The sequence below is a fragment of the Myodes glareolus genome, chromosome 9 (assembly GCF_982192425.1).
Source record: "Myodes glareolus chromosome 9, mMyoGla1.1, whole genome shotgun sequence".
Classification (NCBI taxonomy): Eukaryota; Metazoa; Chordata; class Mammalia; order Rodentia; family Cricetidae; genus Myodes; species Myodes glareolus.
In genome coordinates, this window is record NC_142034.1 from 44,594,870 (window position 1) to 44,618,853 (window position 23,984).

The window sequence follows — 23,984 nt, forward strand, 5'->3', positions numbered from 1 at the left end:
GGGTCCCTGACACTCAAAGGCTATGGTTTAGGGGGTCTTTATCGTTCACAGTCATCTGTGCCCGGAAGCACACACAAATGCTTTTTGCGGGCTCACAGATACATTTATGTCTGGAGGTCACAAGGATAAAAGGCGAGGTCACATGCATTGCTAAGTCACTCTGCCTTCCCTCAGAGGAATGTGCTCTCAGAGCTGGTCTAGGCACCTGAGTCCCATCTCAGAGAATTCTGACCTGGAAGGCACTGAGACCCAGGTCTGGGGAATCTTACACACCGTGGATAAGGCCCAAACCATATACTTTAACTTCACTGGACCTCAGTTATCTCATTTGTAAGTGGGAATGCAGGTATCTCTCCTAGCTGTCTCTTTAGGTTAAGCATAACTGATTAACAAAGGGAGGTGAGTTAATGATCTCATAGGAGACTGCCGACTAGGATCATCTCCAAGCCATTTGAACCAGATATGCCCTTTGATTCCACCAATGTATCAATTGTAAAATGTGATCAAGTGGAAGTTGCAAAAGCTCCCTCTGCATTAGCAAACCAGAGCTGTCACCTTGAACTTCCCTCAGCTGCCCCGCCTCCTCTAGATTACAATGCCCACAGGTGGGTGGGGAGGACACTGAGCCCCATAAATACACACAGGCAATATCCATATATTTCAAATGTTTGTCCTTGGCAAGAGCTGCAGCTGTCCCTTAATGTAGCTAAATGAAGTAGAGGAAAATCAGAAAAATGCAAATGAGCTTCTTATTTTAGGCAAATCAATCTCAGCAATGCTCATATCTGATCAAGCTTATCTTTAGGACGATCATTAGGATAATGGATTAATGTGGAAGTTTATTTTTACCCCGCCTGCTCTCACTCCTTAAAACTCTTCAGAGCTTAACCTGACTTTGCCTGGCAACCCAGAAAGAAAAGAGACCCTACGAGTCATTTAAAGGACAACATCCCCACCACCATTAGTTGAAGACGATGCCAGGGACCGCAGGGTCCATCCAGCTCACCACAAGGTCACCCAGCACCACCCCACTCTGACTTCTCATCAAGCACCTAAGTCAACTGTTGCCACCCTCAGATTCCAGAGTTCTTCCTGAAGAAGGCCCAGAAAGGGATGAAGAAGATGCCTAAGAGTATAGGGACCTTTCTGTGTGTTTACTTGTTGAGAGGAGGTCTTACTGTGCAGGGCAAGCTAGCCTCGAACTCACCATCTGCCCAGGCTGCCATCCACTGTACAGAGTTGTGGTACCATCTAAATGAGAACTGTATGCCTAAAAAGCACTTCATAAAATAGCTGACCGGGGGTATATGGCCAAAAAATGACAGCGGCCAAGCACTTAATACGTACCCAGTACTGTCTGTTTGAGACAAGGGCTCTTGTAGCCCAGGCTGACCACAAATTCATCCTCCAAAGAATGTGAATCATGTGCTATCATGACCAGCTTTATATGGTACTGGCTGTGGCACCCAGGGCTCATTGCATGCTGGGGATGTAGCTGTGTACGTTCAAGTGGAGGCACACACATACACAACTGAATTACACTCCACTCACCAGCACTGATCTGTATGTGCAAATATTTATTTTAATACCAGCAACAATCTTAAAAGGTAGGTATTATTAGTTCTGTCAAAATAAATAAATAAATAAATAAATAAATGAAGTGTTCTGGTAGGGGAGGATCCCTGAAACCCCATTCTAAGGCTATAGACTAGACTAAGGCTCTCTCTGCTTGGTATCAAGGGGGCAGCTTGAGAAAGCCCCTGGAGTCTCGCAGACATGAAAGTCATAGCTTACTCATGGCAAGCATTAGGCCACTTTCTGTTGAAGCCATAATGAAACCTGCACACTGGTAAGCTGGGAAAATTGGTGTTTGTGCATGAATCCAAAACTATGTGTCTGTGATGTAAACAAAAGCCCACATTCTTAGAAACAGCTTAACCAGGTTGGGGAGATGATTAGTTAGAATTCTAAATTTTGTTTCTGCCGCTGTGATAAAATACCCTGACCCCCAAAAAAAGTAATTTAAGGGAGGAAGGGTTCATTCTATTACAATTCCAGATTATGGAACATCACTCCGGGAAAGTCAAGTCACCAAGAACTTAAGGCTCTAGTCACATTCACAGGCAAGAGAAAAGAGAGAAGGAATGTGTGCATGCCTGCTAACTAACTTACCTTCTCCACTCATATATAGTCCAGGGCTCAAGCCTTGGATATGGTGCCACTCAAGGTGGCCTGGGTTTTCCCACATCAACTAATGCAATCATCAACGGCCAGCATAATCTAGACACTCTCCCATGGAGACTCTCTTCCCGGGTGAGTCTAGATTGGATCAACGTAACGATTCAAACTAATCACAATAGGTCCAGTGCTTGCCTGACACACACAAGGGCTGTGGCAGAGTGTCTGTAACTCCAGTGCTGGGAGCAGCCACAAGTGGCTCTCTGGGGCTCACTGGCTAGTCAACCCTGCTGAACTGATGAATACCAGACTCAGTGAGAGACTCTGTCTCAAGAAAAAAAAAAAAAGATGGCAAACAATCAAGGAAGATATACGATACCAAACTCTGGCCTCCATTGACATGCATACACTCATACCTATACACCCGTACAACAAACGCACACATACAGATTGAGAGATCGGTGGTGAGTGCAGGCAGATATGGTGGTACATGCTTGTAATTCCACTGCTAGGGAAGTGGAAACAGGAGGATCGCTGGGATTCCCTTGCCAGACACCCTAACCTTTTCAGGACAGTAGCCCACTCCCTCCTTTAACCCCAACACTTGGGAGGCAGAGGCAGGTGGAGCTCTGTCAGTTCAAGGCCAGCCTGGTCTGCAGATTGAGTTCTGGAATAGCCAGGGCTACACCAAGAAACCCTGTCTCAGAAAACCAAACCAAACAAACAAAAAACAATAATGTAGACAATGCCTGAAGAACAACACCTGAGGAAGGATACCATTGCTCCCTGGTCTGCTCTGGTCTGCTCCAGCACATGCAGGAGTATGAATGTGTGCATGCAAGTGTGCGTGCACGTGCACACACACACACACACACACACACACACTAATCATTGATGCTGGTCTCAAAAAGGATGTAATATTCATTAGACCATGGGTGACCTTTTCACTTTTTTATAAATTATTTTATTTTTTATATGTACAAGCGCATGCATGTATGTCTATGCACCATGTGTATGTCTGACGCCCTTGGAGGCCAGAGGCATCACCTTTCCTGAAACTGGAATTACAGATAACTGTAAACTACCACATTGGTGCTGGGAATTATACCCACGTCCCTCGTGAAGATATAGAGATTTGGTTCTGAGATAAGCTATTGGAACGCTTAGATAAATCTTCTCCTTGGAGATCTTTCCTCCTCTGGCTCCAGGGCTCCAGGCTATTCTTCATAAAGCCTGGAATTTTCTGGAGAATTCCTAATTCTTTAGGACCCTCAATTAACTGAACCTTAACATCTAAAATAATGGGTTTCATTATGACATTTTTATATACTGTTTGCTATCTTGTTTGGTCGTTTTACATTTCTAAGACATAAAAGGACGGTTACATTCAGTTGACCATGTGTGTGTTGAGTTAGGAATGCACAACCAACATATGGATATGCTTCCTTAGACATGTCCTAGAAAAGCCAGAAACTCCCTGCCTCTTCCTTAGTTCAATGAGTTATGCATGACAGTAATCCCTGTCCTCATTTTAGAGATCAGGGATCTAAGGGACTTAATCAGTAGCTGAGTAGCTTGTTCAAGGATTCAAGGCTAGGCCAGCTAGGGTCATGCATGCCTATAATCCCTGTACTCTCAAGGGTGAAACAGTAGGAGTTCAAGGGCCAATTACACAGTGGGACCACCTCAGAAGAAAAGGCTGGGACCTGGAGAGATGGCTCAGCAGTAAAGAATACTTACAGTTCTTCTAGAGGTCCTGGGTTTGATTCCCAGCACCCTTGTTAGGCATCTTACAACTGACTGTAACTCCTGCTTCAGAAGATCTGATGCCTCTGGCCTGTGTTAGCACCTACACTCACATGCACATACCCACAAGCAGACACACAAACCTACACATAATTAAAAGTAGTATATATACATTAAAAAAGGAAGAAAAGAAAAAGGGCTCAGCTCGGTGTGGTGGTTCCTGGCTCTGCCTGGAATCCCAGGGAGGCAGGAGCAAGAAGATAAGGAATTTAAGGCCAGCATGAACTACGCAGAATTTGTCTAAAAAGAAAAGAAAAAGAAAGATAGAAGCCAGAAGGTGATGGCCCACTCCTTTAACCCCAACACTCAGGAGGCTGGGACTGGAAGATCTCTGAGTTTGAGACCAGCCCTGCCTTCAGAGCTAGTTTCAGGCCAGCCAGGGCTACACAGAGAAACCCTGTCTCAAAAAAACAAAGAAAGAGAGAAAGAAGGAAAGAAAGAAAGAGAGAGAAAGAGAGAGAGAGAGAAAGAAAGAAGTGAGGGTTAAGGCTAGTTCAATGTCCTCTTTCCTAATTATCCTTTTAGGTACATTCTGTATGCTCCACTCCATTCTCTGTAAAGTCAAAGAATAATGGTATCCCCAAAATAGCCTGACAATGGAGAGAAGCCTGGAAAGGGTAAGGACAAGAAAGACGAGGGCCAGACACGGTAGTGAACACCTTTAATTCCAGTACTTGGTAGGCAGAGGCAGGCAGATCTCTATGAGTTCAAGGCCAGCCTGCTCTACAAGTGGAGCTCTAGGTTAGCCAATGCTGGGCTACATAGTAAGACTCTATCTCAAAAAAAAGAAGAGAGAGAGAGAGAGAGAGAGAGAGAGAGAGAGAGAGAGAGAGAGAGAGAAGTTGAGTCAATCTGGTCTACAAAGCAAGTTCCAGGACAGCTGGGACTGCTACACAGAGAAACCATGATTAGGGGAAGCGGGAGGAACAGGAAGATGGAAACTAAAGACAGGGTTGGGGTCGGTGCTCTCTATTCCCAAGACCGAGTTCTTCCACAAGACCATGAGGCTGCATCTGTACTCCCAGCCTCACTCCATCTAGGAGTACAGGGAAAGCCCAAATATGTTCCCCCAATAGATGACTCTGTACTGGCTTCAGAGCTTCAGGACCTTAAAGTCTTTGTGCCTTCAGGGCTTTTTTGTTTTTTGTTTGTTTTGTTGCTTTGCTTTTCCAGACGAGAGGTTTCTCAGTGTAACAGTCCTGGCTGTCTGTCTCGGAATTCACTCTGTAGACCAGGCTGGCCTCAAACTCACAGAGATCCACCTGCCTCTGCCTCCCGAGTGCTGGGTTTGTTTTTTGAGACAGGCTATGTAGCCCTGGTCACCTAGGAGCTCTCTGTGTATATCAGGTTGGTCTTGAACTCACAGAACTCTGTTTTCCTTTAAAGGACAGTGTCTAGGAGATATTCCAGGGAGGAAGAAGGTCCCCAGGAGCAGAACTTTGAAGAGTGACTACCGCTTCTCCTTCCTGGCAAGACCCTGACAAGCAGGCCTGCGCACTCACCTGGGTGCTACTGATGTTTTAATGACCCAAGGAGGCCTGTGCCAAGGAGAGATAGGTGCAGACTCTGGGCAGCAAGGGTCAGAGAATGGAAGAGCACCCAGCACCAGGCCTGACACACAGTGGCCTTTGAATAGGAAGGGTTAAAAAAACCTCTGTCCCCAGGGATATCTGGGAGGCCATCACCTGCCCATACCACATTTCAATTTGTCTCACACACTGGAGCTTCACTTCATTACCCATGGAAATTCAGCTTCATTGATATGAAGAGGCTAATTACTACATGAGACATAATTACAAGACAGGAAATGGATTTACAGCTGCTTTCAGAGGGAGGGGGAGCTGCAGCAGATACTGGCTGCTCTGCCCTCCTGCCTAAAGGGCTAAATGCAGTCCCCAGGACCCAAGAAAGACATACTTCACCAGGCAATGGGTTCCCACAGACGTCAGGGTGCTACAGAGCTCTGGAAACAGTTCAGTTTCCCTCTAAGCTTCCCACCCCTGCTGGTGTGTTCCAAGAGGATCCTTTGACATAATTTAAAAAAAAATCATACTGGAGGGGTGGGGCATTTAGCTCATGGGTAAAGTGCTGGCTGGGTTTTAGCCCCAGCACTAACAATTTATACAGCATGGGGTAGCCCAGATCTTTAATCCCAGCACTTGTCAGGCAGAGGCAGGCAGATCTCTGTGTGCTTGCCAGTCTGATCTATATAGCAGGTCCCAGGCCTGCCTGGGCTACACAGTGAGACCCCGTCTCAAACAAACAAGCAAACAAAACCCCTTAAGAATGTAGTCTTAGCCAGGTGGTGGTAGCAGAAATGGGTGGATCTCTGTGAGTTTGAGGCCAGCCTGGTCTACCAAGGTGAGTTCCAGGACAGGCTCCAAAGCTACAGAGAAACCCTGTCTTGAAAAAAAATCAAAAATAAATAAATAAACAAAAAGAATGCATCCTTATGGAAAAATTTAAAAAGGAAGGTATTGCTGTATTAAAAGTGGTCAATAGAGAGATGTGCAGAAATATGGGGGCACTAGGGCCTGCTCTTTCTGGGGGACAGATGAATCCTGAGGGGGAAAAAATCCTTATCTGCTACATTGTCTAATACATATAGCTCTTTCCAGAATTCCTTATAACTTGGATTTTTTTTTCCACTTTAAAATAATGTCTTAGCCAGGCGGTGGTGGTGCACACCTTTAATCCCAGCACCTCAGGAGGCAGAGGCAGGTGGATCCCTGTGAATTCAACGCCAACCTGGTCTACAAAGAGAGTTCCAGGATAGCCACGGCTTCTATTCAGAGAACCCCAGTCTCAAAATAAATAAAGTGCAAGGCCAGGCTGTACTAAGTGCAGAAATCCTGCCTCGAAAACAAATCAAAGCCGAACTTATCGGAGCATACTTGATTTGCCTATATCACTTGTTCATTTTTCATAAACGCTCCATGAAGAGGGGACAGCCAACCACTCCGACTTGGCATCTAATGAACTGAGACACAGAGGGTCCACCAAGGTCCCCAAGGACACAGAGGTGAATGCTAGGGCGAGGGCTGCTTCTCATCCTGTCCCAGAGCCTGGATTCTCAAGAACAGTGCGAAAAATCCCCTAAATTATAAATGGTATAGTCTCAAATGTCTTAAAAAAAAAAATAGCACACTCTCGGCTCCAGCAAAGATCTCCTGAGATCGCAGCATCTTTAATCTAGGGGAATAGCCGGACAGGGTGGGTGTGGCCGCGGGGCGGGACGGGGGCGTGCCGTCAAGCGACCACGCCCCCCCGCGAGGACCCCCGGAGCCGGCCTCGGCGCGCCGGAGAGCTTCTCCTTCCGGGGCGGCCTGCTGGGCCTCATGGAGGCTGTTCGGCCGGACGGCGGCGAGAGAGGGACGGCGGCGCCGCGAGCTGAGGCGAGGCCGGCGCCCGAGGCGAGGGTGCACTTCCGAGTAACCCGGTTTATCATGGAGGCAGGCGTCAAGCTAGGCATGCAGTCCATCCCCATCGCCACCGCGTGCACCATTTACCATAAGTTCTTCTGCGAGATCAACCTGGACGCTTATGACCTCTACCTGGTCGCCATGTCTTCCATTTACTTGGCCGGGAAAGTGGAGGAGCAACACTTGCGTACTCGTGACATCATCAACGTGTCGCACAGGTACTTTAACCCGGGCAGCGAGCCGTTGGAGCTGGATTCGCGTTTCTGGGAGCTGCGAGACAGCATTGTGCAATGTGAGCTTCTTATGCTACGAGTTCTGCGCTTCCAGGTCTCTTTCCAGCACCCACACAAGTACCTGCTGCACTACTTGATTTCCCTCAAGAACTGGCTGAATCGTTACAGCTGGCAGCGAACCCCTATCTCTGTTACAGCCTGGGCCCTGCTGCGAGATAGCTACCATGGGGGGCTGTGCCTCCGCTTCCAGGCTCAGCACCTAGCCGTGGCAGTGCTCTACCTGGCCCTACAGGTCTACGGAGTCGAGGTGCCTGCAGAGGGTGAGGCCGAGAAGCCTTGGTGGCAAGTGTTTAGTGACGACCTTACCAAGCCGATCATTGATAATATTGTGTCTGATCTCATTCAGATTTATACTATGGATACAGAGATCCCTTAAGGCCCTGGCCAAGGCCTGACCAAAGACCAGGATTATCAGCAGCCTGGGTATGGTGCCACCAAGTTGCTGTAATGGCAGGTCTCAGCTGTCATTGTGTTCCCAGCAGCCCTCGTCCAAATAATGCCAACAGCCTCCATGTGGGCAGGACATATTCAGCTTCTTAGAAGTGGCAGCATTATCAGCTTTTGCCCCCTTGAGAAGATGCTGCGTTTGAGGCATGGACCATTGCAATTGAGGTGTGAGGTCACCGGCTGGAAGGTTACAGAATAAATGGGACTGCACTCTTAGGCGTTTTTTAAAAACCAGATTTGGAGAAATATGAATGTGTAACATGGAATCTTATTTTGTTTAATAAAATTCTGCAAATAAAATACGGGAAAATATTAATGCACAAAAGTCTGCTTGTGGTTTTACTTAGTTACAGTAGTGGAGATTCTGGAAACTAAATGATCAATATTGGAGAAATGGTGGATGAAGCACAGTACATCCATAAAATTGAGTATTATTCAACCACTAAAACTTAGAAAGGGCTTATAACAGTGTGGGTAAGGGTTCATATTAGGCAGCATAAAAGATAGGATTCAAAAACAGATACACTCTAATCTCTATAAAAAAGAAATATACCAAGATAGGAAAGCAAAGTATTGATTAGTTGGAGAGGTTTAAATATTGGGGGGCATAATGATGACTAAGAGGTTCTGTCTTTGTTACAGCTACTCATTGTTTGGCTTCTCCACAGTGCTCCTGGGCCCTGCCCGTGGGTATGGACCTTTATGGTGAAGTCTTGCTTATCTTTCTTCACAGATGCCTGTTTAAAAGAACCACCATCATAATTTATTATCCCCATAAGTTTCCACACAATGGACTTCCCTTAAGCATAAGACAGTTGTGATAGCTGCCTCCTTTTCCTGGCTGATGGCATCTGGAGCAGAGTAATTGTTCTCTTAAAGACCTAGGGGGAAAGGCTGAGCATAGTAAACCAGGAGGATCCTGAGTTCCAGGTCAACCTGAGCTGCAGAGTGAGACCCTGTCTCAAAGGCCGGGCTATGGTGGTGCACACCTTTAATCCCAGCACTTGGGAGGCAAAAGCAGGTGAATCCCTGTGAGTTTGAGGCCAGCCTGGTCTACAAGAGCTAGATCCAGGACAGCTAGGACTGTTGCACAGGGAAACCTTGCCTCGAAAACATAAATAAATAGATAAATAAATAAAGACCTTGCCTCATAAAACCTAAATAAATAAATAAATAAAGACAGGGAAACTTTGCCTCGAAAACATACATACATACATACATACATACATAAAGACCTTGCCTCATAAAACATAAATAAATAAATAAATAAAGACCCTATCTCAAAAAACTTAACAAATAGACCGGGTAGTGGTGACAGTCACTGTTATTCCCAGCACTCTGGAGGTAGAGGCAGGCATATCTCTCTGAGGCCAGCTCTGGTTTACAGAGCAAGTTCCAGGACAGCCAGGGCTACACAGAGAGACACTGTCTCAACAAAAAGCAAAACAAACAAAACTTAAGGAAAGCAAGGAAAGGAGGTATTGGGAGCAGACCAGGGCCCCATGACTCTCTTGAATAGCTATTCATTTATCCCTTCATGCTCACAACAGACTTTTCTCAACATCCTTACCACGTGTCAGGCACAACTCTGGGCTCGGGAACTCTGAGTAAAATGACAGCAGAAGCTTAGTCACTCTAGAAGTGCCTGTTGATCTCATAACAGGAAGAGCTTAGGAATGTAGCTCAGTAGATTGCTTGCCTAGTATGCATGAGATCTTGAGTTTGATCCCCAGCACTGCATAAACCAGGCGTGGTGGTACGTGCACGCCTGTAATCCCAGGTATCCAGTGGAGGGGAGGGTCAGAATTTCACCGACAGTTCAAGGGCATCCTGGACTACAGGAGACTGTCTCAGGAAGAAAGAGGAGAGGGGATCAAAGAGAGAGAAAAAGAAAAGGAGGAAACTGAGGTCAAAACTCATAATTGAGGCAATATTATGGGCTAGAAAGTGATCTAGAAATCAAGTCACAAGCACCTTGAAATGGAGAGGGAAAGCTGGGGAATATGAATTGTCTTTGTTGGTCTGGGCTGGCAGCCTCTGTAATGAACCTTCAGTAGTGTCTAGAGCCTGTGGTGGATTGATAGGGACGGTAACACGAAGGGTTTGTCTTTCAGGTTTGTTCCCAGGCACTCACAAATGCCCCTAACATCTGGCCCATCAGGTGGTTGGCTAGCTTGCTTCATGGAAGCAACATGCAGCTCGGTCCTCCGTGAGCCACTCTCCAGGGAGTTCCGTGCCACAGTTCACACATGCCTGAGAGCATCAGGTCAATGTGGGTTCTGCCCCTACCCCGGCACTTAGAAGATGGCCCCCAACTTTCTCTCTTTTCCTGACATATAGGGACTTGGAGGAGGAAAGGGATGGTGAGAGCAAAGCCTTGGGGTACAGCCTTGTTTGGAAAAGCACAGTCTAACTGGAGCTTACGCCTCTGGGGCCAGGCCATTGTTTTTCCAAGGGCCTTTCAGAGTCCTGACTCTGAGCTGTTCCAGTGAATGAGCCTGTGGGACAGAGGTAATTTAGTTTCTCACACTCACCTCCTTCTAAGGCAACTGAGGCCTACCTTGTAAAACACCTGAGGGGATCTACAGTCATGAGGATGCAGCTGGTACCCAGAGATAGCCGCAGAAGGTGACAAAAGTCAAAACTCAAGGACATCCAAGACGTCACTGATACCCAGGAACCAGAGTAGGATTTCCCTGAGGTAAATGACCAGCTTGTCATTGCTGGGACCAATGAAGATGGAGTTAAGAGGAAGGAGGAAAACCGGACAATCTCTAGGTGAATCAGGGAGTAGTTAACTCCTGGGCTTTGGAGCCAGAAGAAAAAGAGGAGCTGCTCCCGCGAGTCTGACCACGTGTCGTTAATCTCGGAGTTTCACTGCAAGAGTGTAAGGACCACACTCTCTGACATCAAGGTACGCTCTGGTTCCGGAGGTTAGCGAGCCATTCCATGGAAGACCAACTGTCTCCCCTGAGAGATGTCTCTTTGTCAAGTCACCATAGTCTCAAGTCTACCCATGGCCTGGGAAATTTCAGAACCTACTTTGTTGGCACACTGATGATCCGTTCCCCAGAGCAGAGGAACCAGGCGTGAGATTAGAAGGCCAGAGGCAGAGCACACTGTGTAAAGTTGGCTCAGGAAATGTGTTTCTATCCTACAGCCTGGCTCTCCCATTCTATGGAGGAGAGCCTTACTTTTTTTTTTTAACTTTTTGGTTTCTCTGTGTAGCCCTGACTGTTCTGGAACTTGCTCTGTAGACCAGGCTGGTCTTGAACACAGAAATCTACCTGTGTCTGCCTTCCAAGTGCTAGGATTAAAGGCGTATGTCACCACCAACTGATCAAGAGTCTTACTAAGGCTGCAATGAGAGCCTGTGACTTGCTTGGCTGATCTCAGTCATGGTCTCCTGTCTAAGGTGCCTTGTAGCCCTCACCATCCAGTTTCTTGCCACGGGAAGGCAAACATCTATCTGGTTAATCTCCTCCGTTCTCGTCAATATTTTGGCACTGTCAAGTTCTTTGCGACTGTTTTGCCATCCTACTACACGCCTTCTTTTCTCTCCATCTCCTTGCCAAAGAATAGAAAGAATGAGGTTGTTTAGGACAGGGGTACATACCTGTAATCCCAGAATTTGGGGGCAGAAGCAGGAGGATCTAGAAATTGAGGACAGTCTGGGCTATAGAACTAAATCTCTCTCTCTCTCTCTCTCTCTCTCTCTCTCTCTCTCTCTCTCTGTGTGTGTGTGTGTGTGCGTGCGTGCGTGTGCTTGGTTTTTGCTTTGTAATTTCAGTACTTCCAGTGATGGTCCTTGGTCACTTTCAGTGCTGCTGGAGGAAGGCTAGGAGTTTTCAAAATCTTGGTTGCGTCTTTATCGATGATTTTCATGTTACTGTGAATGGTCATATGGAAGTCCTAGAGAATTAGATTCTCAAAAATGAAGCGTTCTTTTTCTTATCTTCACAAAGTCAAGGCAAGGATGAAGTAAGTGTGTGTACATACAAGGGTGCATGTGTGTACATACATGTGTTCACGCATGAGTACCTAGGCCAATTCTCATTCCACCTACCCCACCTACTTCCTGAGCAATAAGTGAGACGAGTGAAGTAAGAAGAGGAAGTGAGGACCTACAGATCTTCGCCTCTGTTGGAAATAAAGCTGAGCTCAAAAGGAGTAAGGCAGGGAAACCGAGTGAAAATGGAAAAGAAGAGTTCAAAATTTCTTCATTCAAAACAATGACCTTTCCTGGTTCTCACCTCTGGGCTGAACACTGCACTTCAGCATCCTTTCTCAGGGAACTTAACGAGGTCTAGACACACTGAAAACCTAATTATGTCACCTAAGTGTCAAGGTCTTTGCCAGTCTGCGACTATAACATGAAGACCCACTAACTTTGCCCACAAACAGTGACACGGATCCCCACCTGACCTCACTGTCCCTTCTGAAGGCGTCCTCCCATTATTGAAGCAACGCCTGTGGTAATGTCTTAAATGCCTATAAAACAACTACCACACAACACTGTTCACGTTCTTGTTGTCAGTTCCGGAACCCTATCCAGCTCTGAAAGCATCTGAGTGTCCCGCGCTACCGTCTCGCCAGCAAGAACCACGCGGGACACATAGGATCCTTCTGCAGAAAAGCTTTATGTCTCTTGGGAGCTAGAGCATAAGCCACATGGCGGAGACCCAGATAAGATGGAACCCATCCCTTATAAAGGAAACAGACCCTGCCTTGGACGTGTCATTCCTGGATTGGTTAACTGCTCCCAGTCCCAGGTGAAACCTCGGGAGTAGGCAGGGACGCAGCGGTAGAGAGTTACAAAGCACGTGCGCTGGGATTAAAGGCGTGTGCCGCCACACCTTGGGGTCACAGAGGTCAATCTCTACCTTTGTTCCTAGAAGCAATGGAGAATGTGGTCCGGCCCTCCACATCTGAGGGAAATTTTGGGGTGCCCCTTTGGAGGTCCATGATGACCTGCCAGGCCCTGGTTTCAAGGACACCCAGAGCCTAAAAGACAAACTCTGCATCACTTTTTTTTGTCTCACAGGGCCCAAAGATGTGTTGCTCAAATCCAGAGACCCTAGAATCATTGAAGTGATCGAAAGGCCTCGTGCTTCCTCTTTGTGGCTCACCTCCCTGTCAGCCTCTCACCCAGTGTGAAGGTGCTCATCCTGCCTTGAAGATCTTAGCTCCAACCATACCCCCGACACCCTCAGTTCAGTATGGTGATTGTGCAGGCACAATCACTTGGGACAGGCAGCTCTGACTAATGCCAGCTACTCCCTTGTTTGCCAACTGGTTTCCTCACCTGGAAAATATAAGAGACAATGGCTCCTGCTTTAGAGGATTTTATTGAATGCATTTACTTATTTGGGTGTGTGTGTGTGTGTGCACGTGTATACACACACAGAGGCCAACTTGCAGAAATCAATTCTCTCCTCCATCATGTAGGTCCCAGGGATCAAACTCAGGTCTTCAGGTTTGGTGCCACCTCCCTGACCCCTTTGGAGGGTTATTATAAAGGTTATTTAACATAAGCCATATAAAACACCATTTCACAAAATGGTTCCGTCAAAGAAACCAGTGAGGATAAGGGATCAGGGAGGCTGTTAAATCTGTGAATGCCAGGGCTCTACCCTAAGCCCAGTGTAAACAATTCCCAGAAAGGGGCTCATAAATTGTATTATTTGTTTATTAACTTGTTTAATGAACATCCCAGGTAGTTTTTGTGATTTCTTGGTAAGTGCTTAGTAAATGCCACTTTGCAGAATCATAATTTACAGTATCAAAATCAGTAATTAGCTTAACAAAGATGTCACCATTTCCTTTAAGAACAATAGATAAGTACAATACTTTACATCTGGATAATTAAAAGGACATTTTGAGATTTTAAAACTTTTAAAAATTCTTTTTTATTTAATGCGTCTGAATATTTTGCCTACATGTAACTCTGGTGCCCATAGAGGTTGAAAGAGGATGTAGAAACCCTGGACCTAGAGTTACAGATGATTGTGGATCACCAATGTGGATGCTAGGAACCTGGGTCTTCTGCAAGAGCAAGAAGTGCTCTTAACCACAAAGCTCTCTTGCTCTCTCTGGCCCTGCAATTTCTCTTAAAGCAACAGTTATCCCCAAATGTGCATTACATTTCTAAGTCTAGATATAGTAAATGAGGTTTATGCTTTAACTGAACACTTTCCCGGGGCCTGGGGATATAGTTCAGCCCTGGGTTCAGTTGCTAGCACTGTATTAACTAGCTGTGATGGCACACAGGTGTGATAGCGCACACCTGTAATCCCAGCCCCAAAGAAGTGGAAACAGGAGGATCAGAAGTTCATGGTCATCCTGGATTCCAAAATGAGTGGAACTAGCCTGGGCTAATGACGCACTGTCACAGAAATAGACAGACAGACAGACAGATCAGTGCTTTTTCCTTTACTGACTGCTGCTTTAAAAACTTTAGGGACTGATCTGGGCGGTGGTGGTGCACGCCTCTAATACCAGCACTCGGGGAGGCAGAGGCAGGCGGATCTGTGAGTTCCAGGCCGGTCTGGTCGACAAGAGCTAGTTCCAGAACAACTAGAGCTGTTACATAGAGAAATCCTGTCTGGGGGTGGGGACCATTTAGGGACAGATCTATGCTAATGCCACTATCATGAGGTCTATCTCTGAAAGGGACCTCTGTAAGAACTTGTGTACTTTATTTCAGCTTCAGAAATCGTGTTGGGGTTAAACTGAGAAGTGTGGATTCTTTAGAAACATGGCAGATTCAGATGCATAACCCTTGAAAACCTTGGAAGTTGTCATACAAGTTCTTATTAGTAATTTTTGTTTTGCTTTGTTGTTTTTCAAGACAGGATTTCTCTGTATAACAGCTATAACTGTCCTAGATCAGGCTGCCAGACTGGCCTCGAACTCACAGAGATCCGCATGCTTCTGCCTCCCAAGTGATGGGATTAAAGGCATGCACCATCATACCCGGTTTCAGTAATCTTATTCACCTTAAAAAAATTATTTTTTTGAGACAAAGACTCTCTACATAGCCCTGGCTGTCCTGAAACTCACTATGTAGATCAGGCTGGCCTCAAAGTCGCAAAGATCCAGCTGCCTCTGTTTCCTGTGTACTGGAATTAAAGGCACTTGCAACCATTCCTGAGACCTTTTAAAACCTCTCTCTCTCTCTCTCTCTTTTAAATTCATTGATTTACTTTGTGTGTACGAATATTTTGTGTGTACAGTATGTACAATATGTGCTTGTTGGGCCCCCTGGAACTGAGTTGTGAACCAGAACTCACATTATGTAAGTGCTGGGAATCAAACCCAGGTCCTTTGCAAGAGTAACAAGGGCTCTTACCCACTGAGCCATCTCTCCAGCTCCCAAAAAGTGCTTTTTTTTGAAACAGAGTGTTTCTGTGTAACCCTGGCTGTCCTGGGACTCACTCTACAGACCAGGCTGGCCTCAGACTCAGAGGTCTGCCTGCCTCTGCCTTCTGAATGGTATGGACCACCACACCCAGCTTTTAAAATCTTTCTGCTTACCTGCGACCAATTATGCCTGCCCTTTATGATCATGAATTTTTATGATTTCTACAAAACTTCTGCATCATTTCTGAAGTGTCATTTCTCTTCTGATATTATCTGATTTTCCAACTCATTAGACGGATACATTGTCCGCAGTGTGAAATTGCTGACATCCATGAGGTGTGACTCCACCCTCCTGAGTTTTGCCCCTGTGTGGATTCTCTGGAGAACCATGAGTCATGACTTCTAGATGAGAAACTTGGTCTATTTTCATTCCCTGACTTCTTGGAATAAGCCTCTGTAAGAGTGCCTTTGTGTCAACTGGGGCTTGAGCTGTATAGTCGCACTCAGCAGCTCATATATCAAAATGATATGAGCTACCTTTGAAAGCTTTCAAAGTTCAGTAGGCAAAGGGACTTTTGCAGACAAATTCTCTGTGGTTCCAATTCCATTTGGAGGTCTTTGGAACACTCATTGGTCTTTTAGTTTGAAGAGAGGCCCGCCACATTGGTCTCCACAGTCCTGCCTTGGAGGACTTTGCAGGCTTCTCCCGCTCACCTGGATCTCATTACAAACATCTAGGCAGACCCTCAGCTTGGCCCTCTTCCAGGAATAAGGACAAAATCAATCTTCCATGTGCATTCACTTACATCATCACATGCATCTTCATGCATTCTGTAGAACGCCTCACCTGCATTATCGCATGCATCTTGAAAAATAATTCCATCAAAGGAGATATGACTACAAAGTCGATATTATCCAGAAAGTAAAACAAGTCGTTCAAGGGCCCAGATGCCTGGATTCTAATAGCAGCTTAGGGTGGCTGCCTGATCCCATCTCAAGTCTCATCCTGTCCCTTGTAACCTGCTAGGAGCGCCAGTCTCACAAAGGGAGGTCCACAGCCTTTAACACTGTAAGCCCATGCGTGTCACTGAGAACTTGCTCAGGCCAGCTGGCCTTGTGTGACAGAGAAGCGCATGTTCCTCCACTGCCTTCCCCTAGCAATGAGGTCATCGCAGAGGTCCTTCTCTCTCTCTAGGCACTCTCCTCCAACTCCGGTAGACCCTCAGTGGCCCATGCGCCCAGTTCAAATCATCGCCAGGCTGACTGGGTCCTTGAAGTAGGCCAAAGGAAGCAAGGGATGCTAAAAATCCACACGGCAAAGATGCTGTAATAGCTATGTCTGTGTAAGAAATTACCCCGAGGTTTGGCTGTTTAAAACAGAAAAGGGGGTAGGTGAGACAGTTCAGTTGGAAGAGTTTGCTGTGCAAGCCAGGGGACCTGAGTTTTATCCCTGGTATTCAGACAAAGGTGGAAGAAGGGAACTGACTTCACAAAGTTGTCCTCTGAATGCCACACACGAGCTTGTCGCATGAACACACACACACACACACACACACACACATGTGCACACACACACACACAAATAGAAATAATAATACAAATACTAAACAAATACCTTCATCCATGAACTTGAGGTATCAGATTTCCTCTTGTGTGGCCTCTGGGCTTCACAAGGACAATATATTCCATTAATCTCTGAAAACTATATTTATCTTCTGCATGACCTTAAAGGCAAAAATGACAAAAGAAAGAAGTGTCCTTGAAGAAGTAATGAAAATACCGAAGAGAGCATTTGTAGTCGGTGAAGCAGAGGGTCTGCAGGGTGATTGGTAGTTCTTGGCCTAAGACCAGGGCTTCTTAAACTGTTTATACTCAGGGTCTTTTTTCCCCCCAGGAAATATCACCCCAGGTATGTAGTTATGAAAGTTTACAGAGGCAGGGTAGGGAAACTATTCCATTGGGAAAGTGCTCACTATTCAGGCATGAGGTCCTGAGTTTCAGCTCCAACAGTGGCATAAAAAGCCAGGCATGTTCATGGTACCTGTGATCTCAGCACTGGGGAAGGGGAAATCGGAGGGTCCCTGGAGCTTACTGGCTGGCCAGTCGAGCTGAATCATTAAGCTCCCACTTCAGGGACAAATTCTGTCTCGAAAAATAAGGCAGATAATACGTCCAACACGGCTTTCCTTCCCACATCCCTCATGCTGCTCCTTTCCTACTTTGGCCTGGCAGAATGGCGCCCACAGAGAGGGGTGGCAAGAAGAAAAAGCTGTTCTGCCATTGACGAGATGGTGACCTGAGACGACAGCACCTGATTCACAAGCGCATCTGTGGAGTGGGCTTCAAGAAGCACGATTCTCAGGAAGAAAGCCAGGAATGTGCCGTGAAGGAGATGGGGACTCCAGATGTGTGCATCGATACCAGTCTCAATAAAGCCATCTGGGGCAAAGGGATAGGGAATATTCTTTATTGGATCCATGTACGTTTGTGCAGAAACACAGAGGATGAGGACTCACCTAACATTTGTGCCTGTTACCACATTTCGGCAGTCAATGTGGATGAGAACTAACCTGCTGACTGTCAGCTAAAATTGCAGAACTGCCTTCAAAATGAACAAACAAACGAACAAGGCGGGGAGTGACAGGCGAAGACACCTGACATTGACTTTCGACCTCCCCTTCCCCGTATGAGCATGAGAACGCACACATATCAACAACATATAAACAGACAAAATATTTGCTGAAATTAATAATAAAGAAATCTATTCTATAGCAATTCTTTGGCATTCACATAATTTAAGCCCTTGCTAAAGATGAACACATACTAATTAATGCCTTGAACGTGCTTGTTCATTTCTATATCAGCGCTGCATCTTGGCTGAGTGTTTGATGCTGCAGGGCACAGCATCTTGGATACTTTTCAGAGTTGATTGATACTTTGATTTTATTATTGTCAATGCTGAGAACACTACTCTGCAAAACTCACAGCACAAAATGGCAATAACATTGCTTAGGGCCATTTCAGAAATTGTTGAGCATTCTGTCCTTGATTGCAATTCCAAATCCATTTAACAATTTTTTAAAATGAAACTCAAGTCAGCAATTCAAGTAGCAATCTAAAAGGCTCTTTACATTTAGTGTGTGTGTGTGTGTGTGTGTGTGTGTGTGTGTAGAGATCAGAGTGTGTGTGTGTCTGTGTGTCTGTGTGTACATGGAGAGGTCAGTGTGTGTGTGTGTGTGTGTGTGCGCGCGCGCGCGCTCGCACATGCATGTAGAGGTCAGAGGACAATCTCCAGGAGTTGGTCTTTTCCTTTCACCATGTGGTTCCTAGCGACTAGACTCACATTGTCAGACTAGGCAGGAAGCACCATTACCTGTTGAACCATTTCATCAGTCCACAAGCAACAGCTTTTTGTTACTGTTGTTTGTTTTTGCTTTTTCTTTTTAAAAGATTTAATTATTTATTTTGCGTACTGCGTTCTGCCTGTATGTAAGCCTGCACTGCAGGCCAGAGGACACCAGAATGCATTTTAGATGGTTGTGAGCCACCATGTGGTTGCTGGGAATAGAACACAGGTCCTCTGGAGGAGCAGCCAGTGCTCTTAACCACTGAGCCATCTTTCCAGCCCCTTGTTTTGTTTTTTTTCAAGGCAAAGTTTCTTGAAAACAGAGCTGTATAACAGCTCTGGCTGTCTTAGAACTCTCTTTGTAGATCAGGCTGACCTCAAACTCACTGAGGTCCACCTGCCTCTGCCTCCCAAGTGCTGGTATTGAAGGCATGCGCCACCACTGCCCAGTTACCTGGCAACAAATTTCAAAACCATATAATCTCACACAATTCAATCTAAAGATATACTAACTTGATGTTTACATGCTGCGGAATGATGGAAGGAAAACTCTTTCTGTAATTAAACCTTCCTATTTCTGTAAAAGCAGGAAGTCTCATATATACAATAAAAACTACGATTCCCAGCATCTGCTAGTCTCAGAGCTGAGCTGAGGCATTTGAGTCAGGGCTCTTTAGTGTAATATGGGATGAGGCAGATGCAGTACAAAGCTCAGGTGCTCTGCATCCAGAACCAAGGCTGCAAAGTAGGCTGCAATGAAACACGAGTGGGCACGGCCAGAACCAAGGCTGCAGGGAAGGTGTGCAATGGAACACGAGTGAGTACGGCCAGAACCAAGACTGCAGGGTAAGTGTGCAACGGAACACGAGTGAGCATGGCCAGAACCAAGGCTTCAGGGAAGGTGTGCAATGGAGCACAAGTGGGCATGGCCAGAACCAAGGCTGCAGGGAAGGCGTGCAATGGAACACGAGTGAGCACGGCTAGAACCAAGGCTGCAGGGAAGGCGTGCAACCAAACACAAGTGAGCACAGCCAGAAACACCTCGGCTTCATCACTGGTTCAATTCTGAATTAAATTTTTGGTGGTTGTGTATTCATTTTTACTGTTGCCAGATTTTGACCCCATATTCAGTCATGTTACCCCATATGGAGAGACCTACAGTTTAAGAAGCTGGATTGTAGACAATCTGAGCTACCTGTTGCACTTGTGCAAATTTAGATGCTCAGGCTTCCCTCAGGTCTTTCTCAGTCAGATCCTGAGAGAAAGAGACGGGAGAGCAGGGAAGCTGACCAGTGTGCAAGACCTGTGCACAATGACACTCCAGACAAACAGGGTGTTAGCCGGAGCACACAGACCGTGTGAGATGCAGTCTAGGCTTTGGAACTACCAAAGGTCAAAGGAGAGATGTTGAAGGTCGCCTTTGAATTCACCGAAGCAGAACTGAGAGCAAGTGACAATGTCTAAGGATCAGGAAGGTCATGGATTGTTCCATCAGTGAAGGGCAGGACAGGAAGGATGCCTGGACAAGCACCTTTAGCAAAGAAGGCACTTCTTGCTCCAGTGGCGGGTCCCTCCTGGTGGTCAGCCGCACTGGGAAGGTTTTCTTTAGCTGTCTGCACACCCAGGAGAGACGCTGCCCTGACGTGCTGTCTCCCCTGCTGTCACCTTCCATGACTCTAGTTCAGATTTGCTGAGATTGACAGAGCTGCCAGAGGAGCTAACCCGGCTGTCTGGTGTGCACAGTTAAAAATAATCTTTAGAGTTTGCTAAGCTGGCTTCTGAATATCGGTGACTCTAATTGATGGGCAATCTTCTTGCTGTTAGATGAATTCTGAAACCACAGCTTCCTCAAAGCACTGTCGTCCCGGCTGTTGTCTGCCACGCCTCCCTGGGTTGCCCTCTTTACCTACTGACCCCAACCCACTCAGCCTGTCCCCACCAGAGGCCACACCTGTGCTCTGATCCTCCGGGGTCTGAGGTTTCCCCTAGTTAAAAGACACTCTGAAAGCCAGCTTGAGCACAGAGAATGACAAGGGGACTCCTCATAGCTTATTTTCATTTTCAAGAAGATCTCTCTGCTTCAGCCACCTCGGGGGGCAGGTACAACAAAATGACAGAAATGAAAACACTGAGCCACATTAAAATGCTCCGCCAGCAACCGTCAAATCCTGAGCCTTTGGAGACTAAGCTGACGGCAAATGCAGCTGTCCCTTTGCTAGCAACAGGGATTGTGGGCTCAGATTGACGGCTTTGGGTTTAAGCCCAGGAGTTTAATGATAATGATGATGGTGGTGGTGATAATTATCATAATAATAGCTAACCTTATTGAGGGCTTTCTGTGTGCCAGACACCGCACAATGCATACAATGTGTTTATTTCTCTCTGTTTTTCTGTATAATATCTGCGTTCAGATAGTGAGAATCTCATTGGGTTCTTACTGTATTTCTACCAAAGATAACTTTGGTAGAATATCATTGCCCCATCTTACAGAAAGGGAAGCTGAGGCTTGGAGAGTGTCAATAACTTGACAAATGAGTTTTGGAGCTAGGACACTCATAGTTTATTCTCTGTCATCTCTCGAATCTTCTGGAGAGATATGTAGGGAAATATTGAAGAAATAAACAATTCCTATGCTTTCAACGTATCCCTGGACTAAGGTTCTAGTTCTGTGACCTGTTTCCTTCTCTGTGAAATAGCACCTCAAATGTGTCCCTTGACCTTGCAATTTATCTTCGGATGTGAACAACTACAGACTCAAGTTTCCTTAAAAGGGAGAAATTTACTGAAACAATACATGTTGTATTAATGCTAATAATAATTTTAATGTTCAGTTGCATCCCACATCCCAGCTCCAAGCACCTTACTGGACCTAGTGTGTTTTGTGGTGCCGGGAACCAACCCAGGGCCTCATTCACTCCATGACATCCTGTGGTTTTTGTAGTTTGGCTTTGTTGTGTGCATGTGTTATTTATTAGTAGTATGTATGTGTGTAGGGGGGTGCCACGGCGTACATGTAGAGGTCAGAGGACAACTTTGTGGAGTCAGATCTGTCCTTCTGCATTTACATGGTGTGCTGGCTAGTTTTGTGTCAACTTGACACAAGCTGGAGTCACTTGGGAGGAGGGAACATTAGTTGAGAAAGTGCCCCCCTACCAGACTGACCTGTGGGCAAGCCCGTGGTTCATTTTCTTGATTGATGATCGATGTGGGAGGGCCCAGTTGACTGTGGGTGGTGCCACACCTGGGCTGGTAGCTCTGGGTTTTATAAGAAAGGCTGAACAAACCACGAGGAACAAGCCAGTCAACAGCATCCCTCCATGGCCCCTGCATCAGCTCCTGCCTCCAGGTTCCTGCCCTATTTACGTTCCTGTCCTGACTTCCCTCAGTGACGGTCTGTGGTGTAAAATTATAAGCTTAAACAAAGCCTTTTCTCCCTAAGTTGCTTTGCTTGAGTTTTATCACAGCAGTAAAACCCTAAGACACATGGTTCCAGGGAGTGAACTCAGGTATACGGCTAAGAAGCAGGGCCTATACCTGCAGAGCCATGTCCTAGGCAGCTTTCCATTGCTGTGATAAACACTATAGCCAAAAGCAACTTGGGAGGAAAGGTTTTTTTCCCCCTCTCCTTCAGTTTCCAGGTTAAAGTTTATCAGCAGCAGAGACCAGAACAGGAACACTGCTCACTGACTTCCTAGCCTTGCCTTGCACAGTCTGCCTTCTTGACACCTCAGGACCACCTGCTCAGGGCTGGCACTGCCCACAGTAGGCCCTCCAACATCAATCATCAAGCAAGAAAATGCTCCCACAAATACGCCCATGGACCAGTCTGATGGAGGCAATTCCTCAGCTGAGGCTCCTGCTGCAGAGCTGACCCGGCTTCTGTCAAATTGACAAAGAACAAAGAAACTGAACCAGCACAGCCATCTCACTGGCCTGTTTATTGTTTTATTTTTTGAGTGTCTCCCTGTATAGCCCAGGCTGTCCTGGGGCGCATCCCCTACCTTTTTTGTTTTGTTTTTCGAGACAGTGTTCCTCTGTAGCTTCGGAGCTTGTCCTAGAACTAGCTCTTGAAGACCAGGTTGGCCTCGAACTCGCAGAGATCCTCCTGCCTCTGCCTCCCGAGTGCTGGAATTAAAGGCGTACGCCACCACAACCTAGCTACATCCCCTGCTTATTGCTTTTATTACTTAGAAGGATGGCTTGGAGTATTAGCACCTCTGGAACCGTGAAGTGATTTTTTTTTCCTTTTGTTTCTTTTTCTTCCTTTTTTCTTCCCTTTCTTTTTTTTCTTTTCTTTCTTTCTTTCTTTTCTTTTTTTTTTTTTTTTTGAGGCAATGTCTTTTTACATAGCTGTCCTGGAACTTACTATGTAGATCAGCAGGTTGGCCTCAAACTCACAGATCTGTCTGCCTCTGTTTCCTGAGTGCTGGAATTAAAGGTGTTGGTCTGCTATGCCTGGCTTGTGACTTCTTTCTTGAACAACCTTCTGGCTTCAGTGCAAAGAGGCCCCTACAGTCATCCAAATAGGTACTGGGTGAGGGTGGCAGAGGTGATGATTAGTCAAATTCTAAAGCACTGTTAAAGATGGAGCCTGTAGGCTTTGCTGAGGATCTGTATGGTAGTGCATGGCTGCCATCTCAGGACTTGGGAGACTGAGACAGGGGGATGGCTGGCATCTGGAGACTAAAAAGGCTTGAATGAGGGAAACGAGAGGGCACACAGAGGAAGTAAGGAAAATTCCAAACTTAGGGTCAGAATGGTGCTGCCATTTCTTTTATTTATTTATTTACTTACTTACTTATTTATTGTTTTTCTCTGCGGCTTTGGAGCCTGTCCTTTTGGAGCCTTTGGAACTCACTCATGTAAACCAGGCTGGCCTCAAACTGACAGAGATCGCCTGCCTGTGCCTCCCACGTGCTGGGATTAAAGGCGTGCACCACCACGACTAGGCCTGGGGCTGCCATTCTTAAACTCTCTTAGATTCATTCCCTCTTCATCTTCACTGCTATGGTTCTGACTGAGAGTGTTTCACCAGGATGCTGCAGCATCTTAAACTGTCTCCTACCTCCCGTCTCTTCAGTCTTCTTCCAAAAGCTGGAACCCGAAATCTGTCATTCTCTAAGAACCCAT

At 46.2% G+C, this 23,984-nt stretch overlaps 1 protein-coding gene across 1 annotated transcript; it reads left to right on the forward strand.

The window, feature by feature from the left end:
• The first annotated feature begins 7,276 nt into the window (after positions 1–7,276).
• On the forward strand, positions 7,277–8,471 carry Ccnq (cyclin Q). The gene has a single exon (XM_085695454.2). It carries the CDS (start codon positions 7,323–7,325, stop codon positions 8,073–8,075), a length of 753 nt encoding a protein of 250 aa, XP_085551580.2. The 5' UTR covers positions 7,277–7,322; the 3' UTR covers positions 8,076–8,471.
• The last annotated feature ends 15,513 nt before the right edge of the window (positions 8,472–23,984 follow it).

Excerpts from the sequence above, each read along its gene's own strand:
- Ccnq (XM_085695454.2), top strand. The coding sequence starts at position 7,323 with ATGGAGGCTGTTCGGCCGGACGGCGGCGAGAGAGGGACGGCGGCGCCG.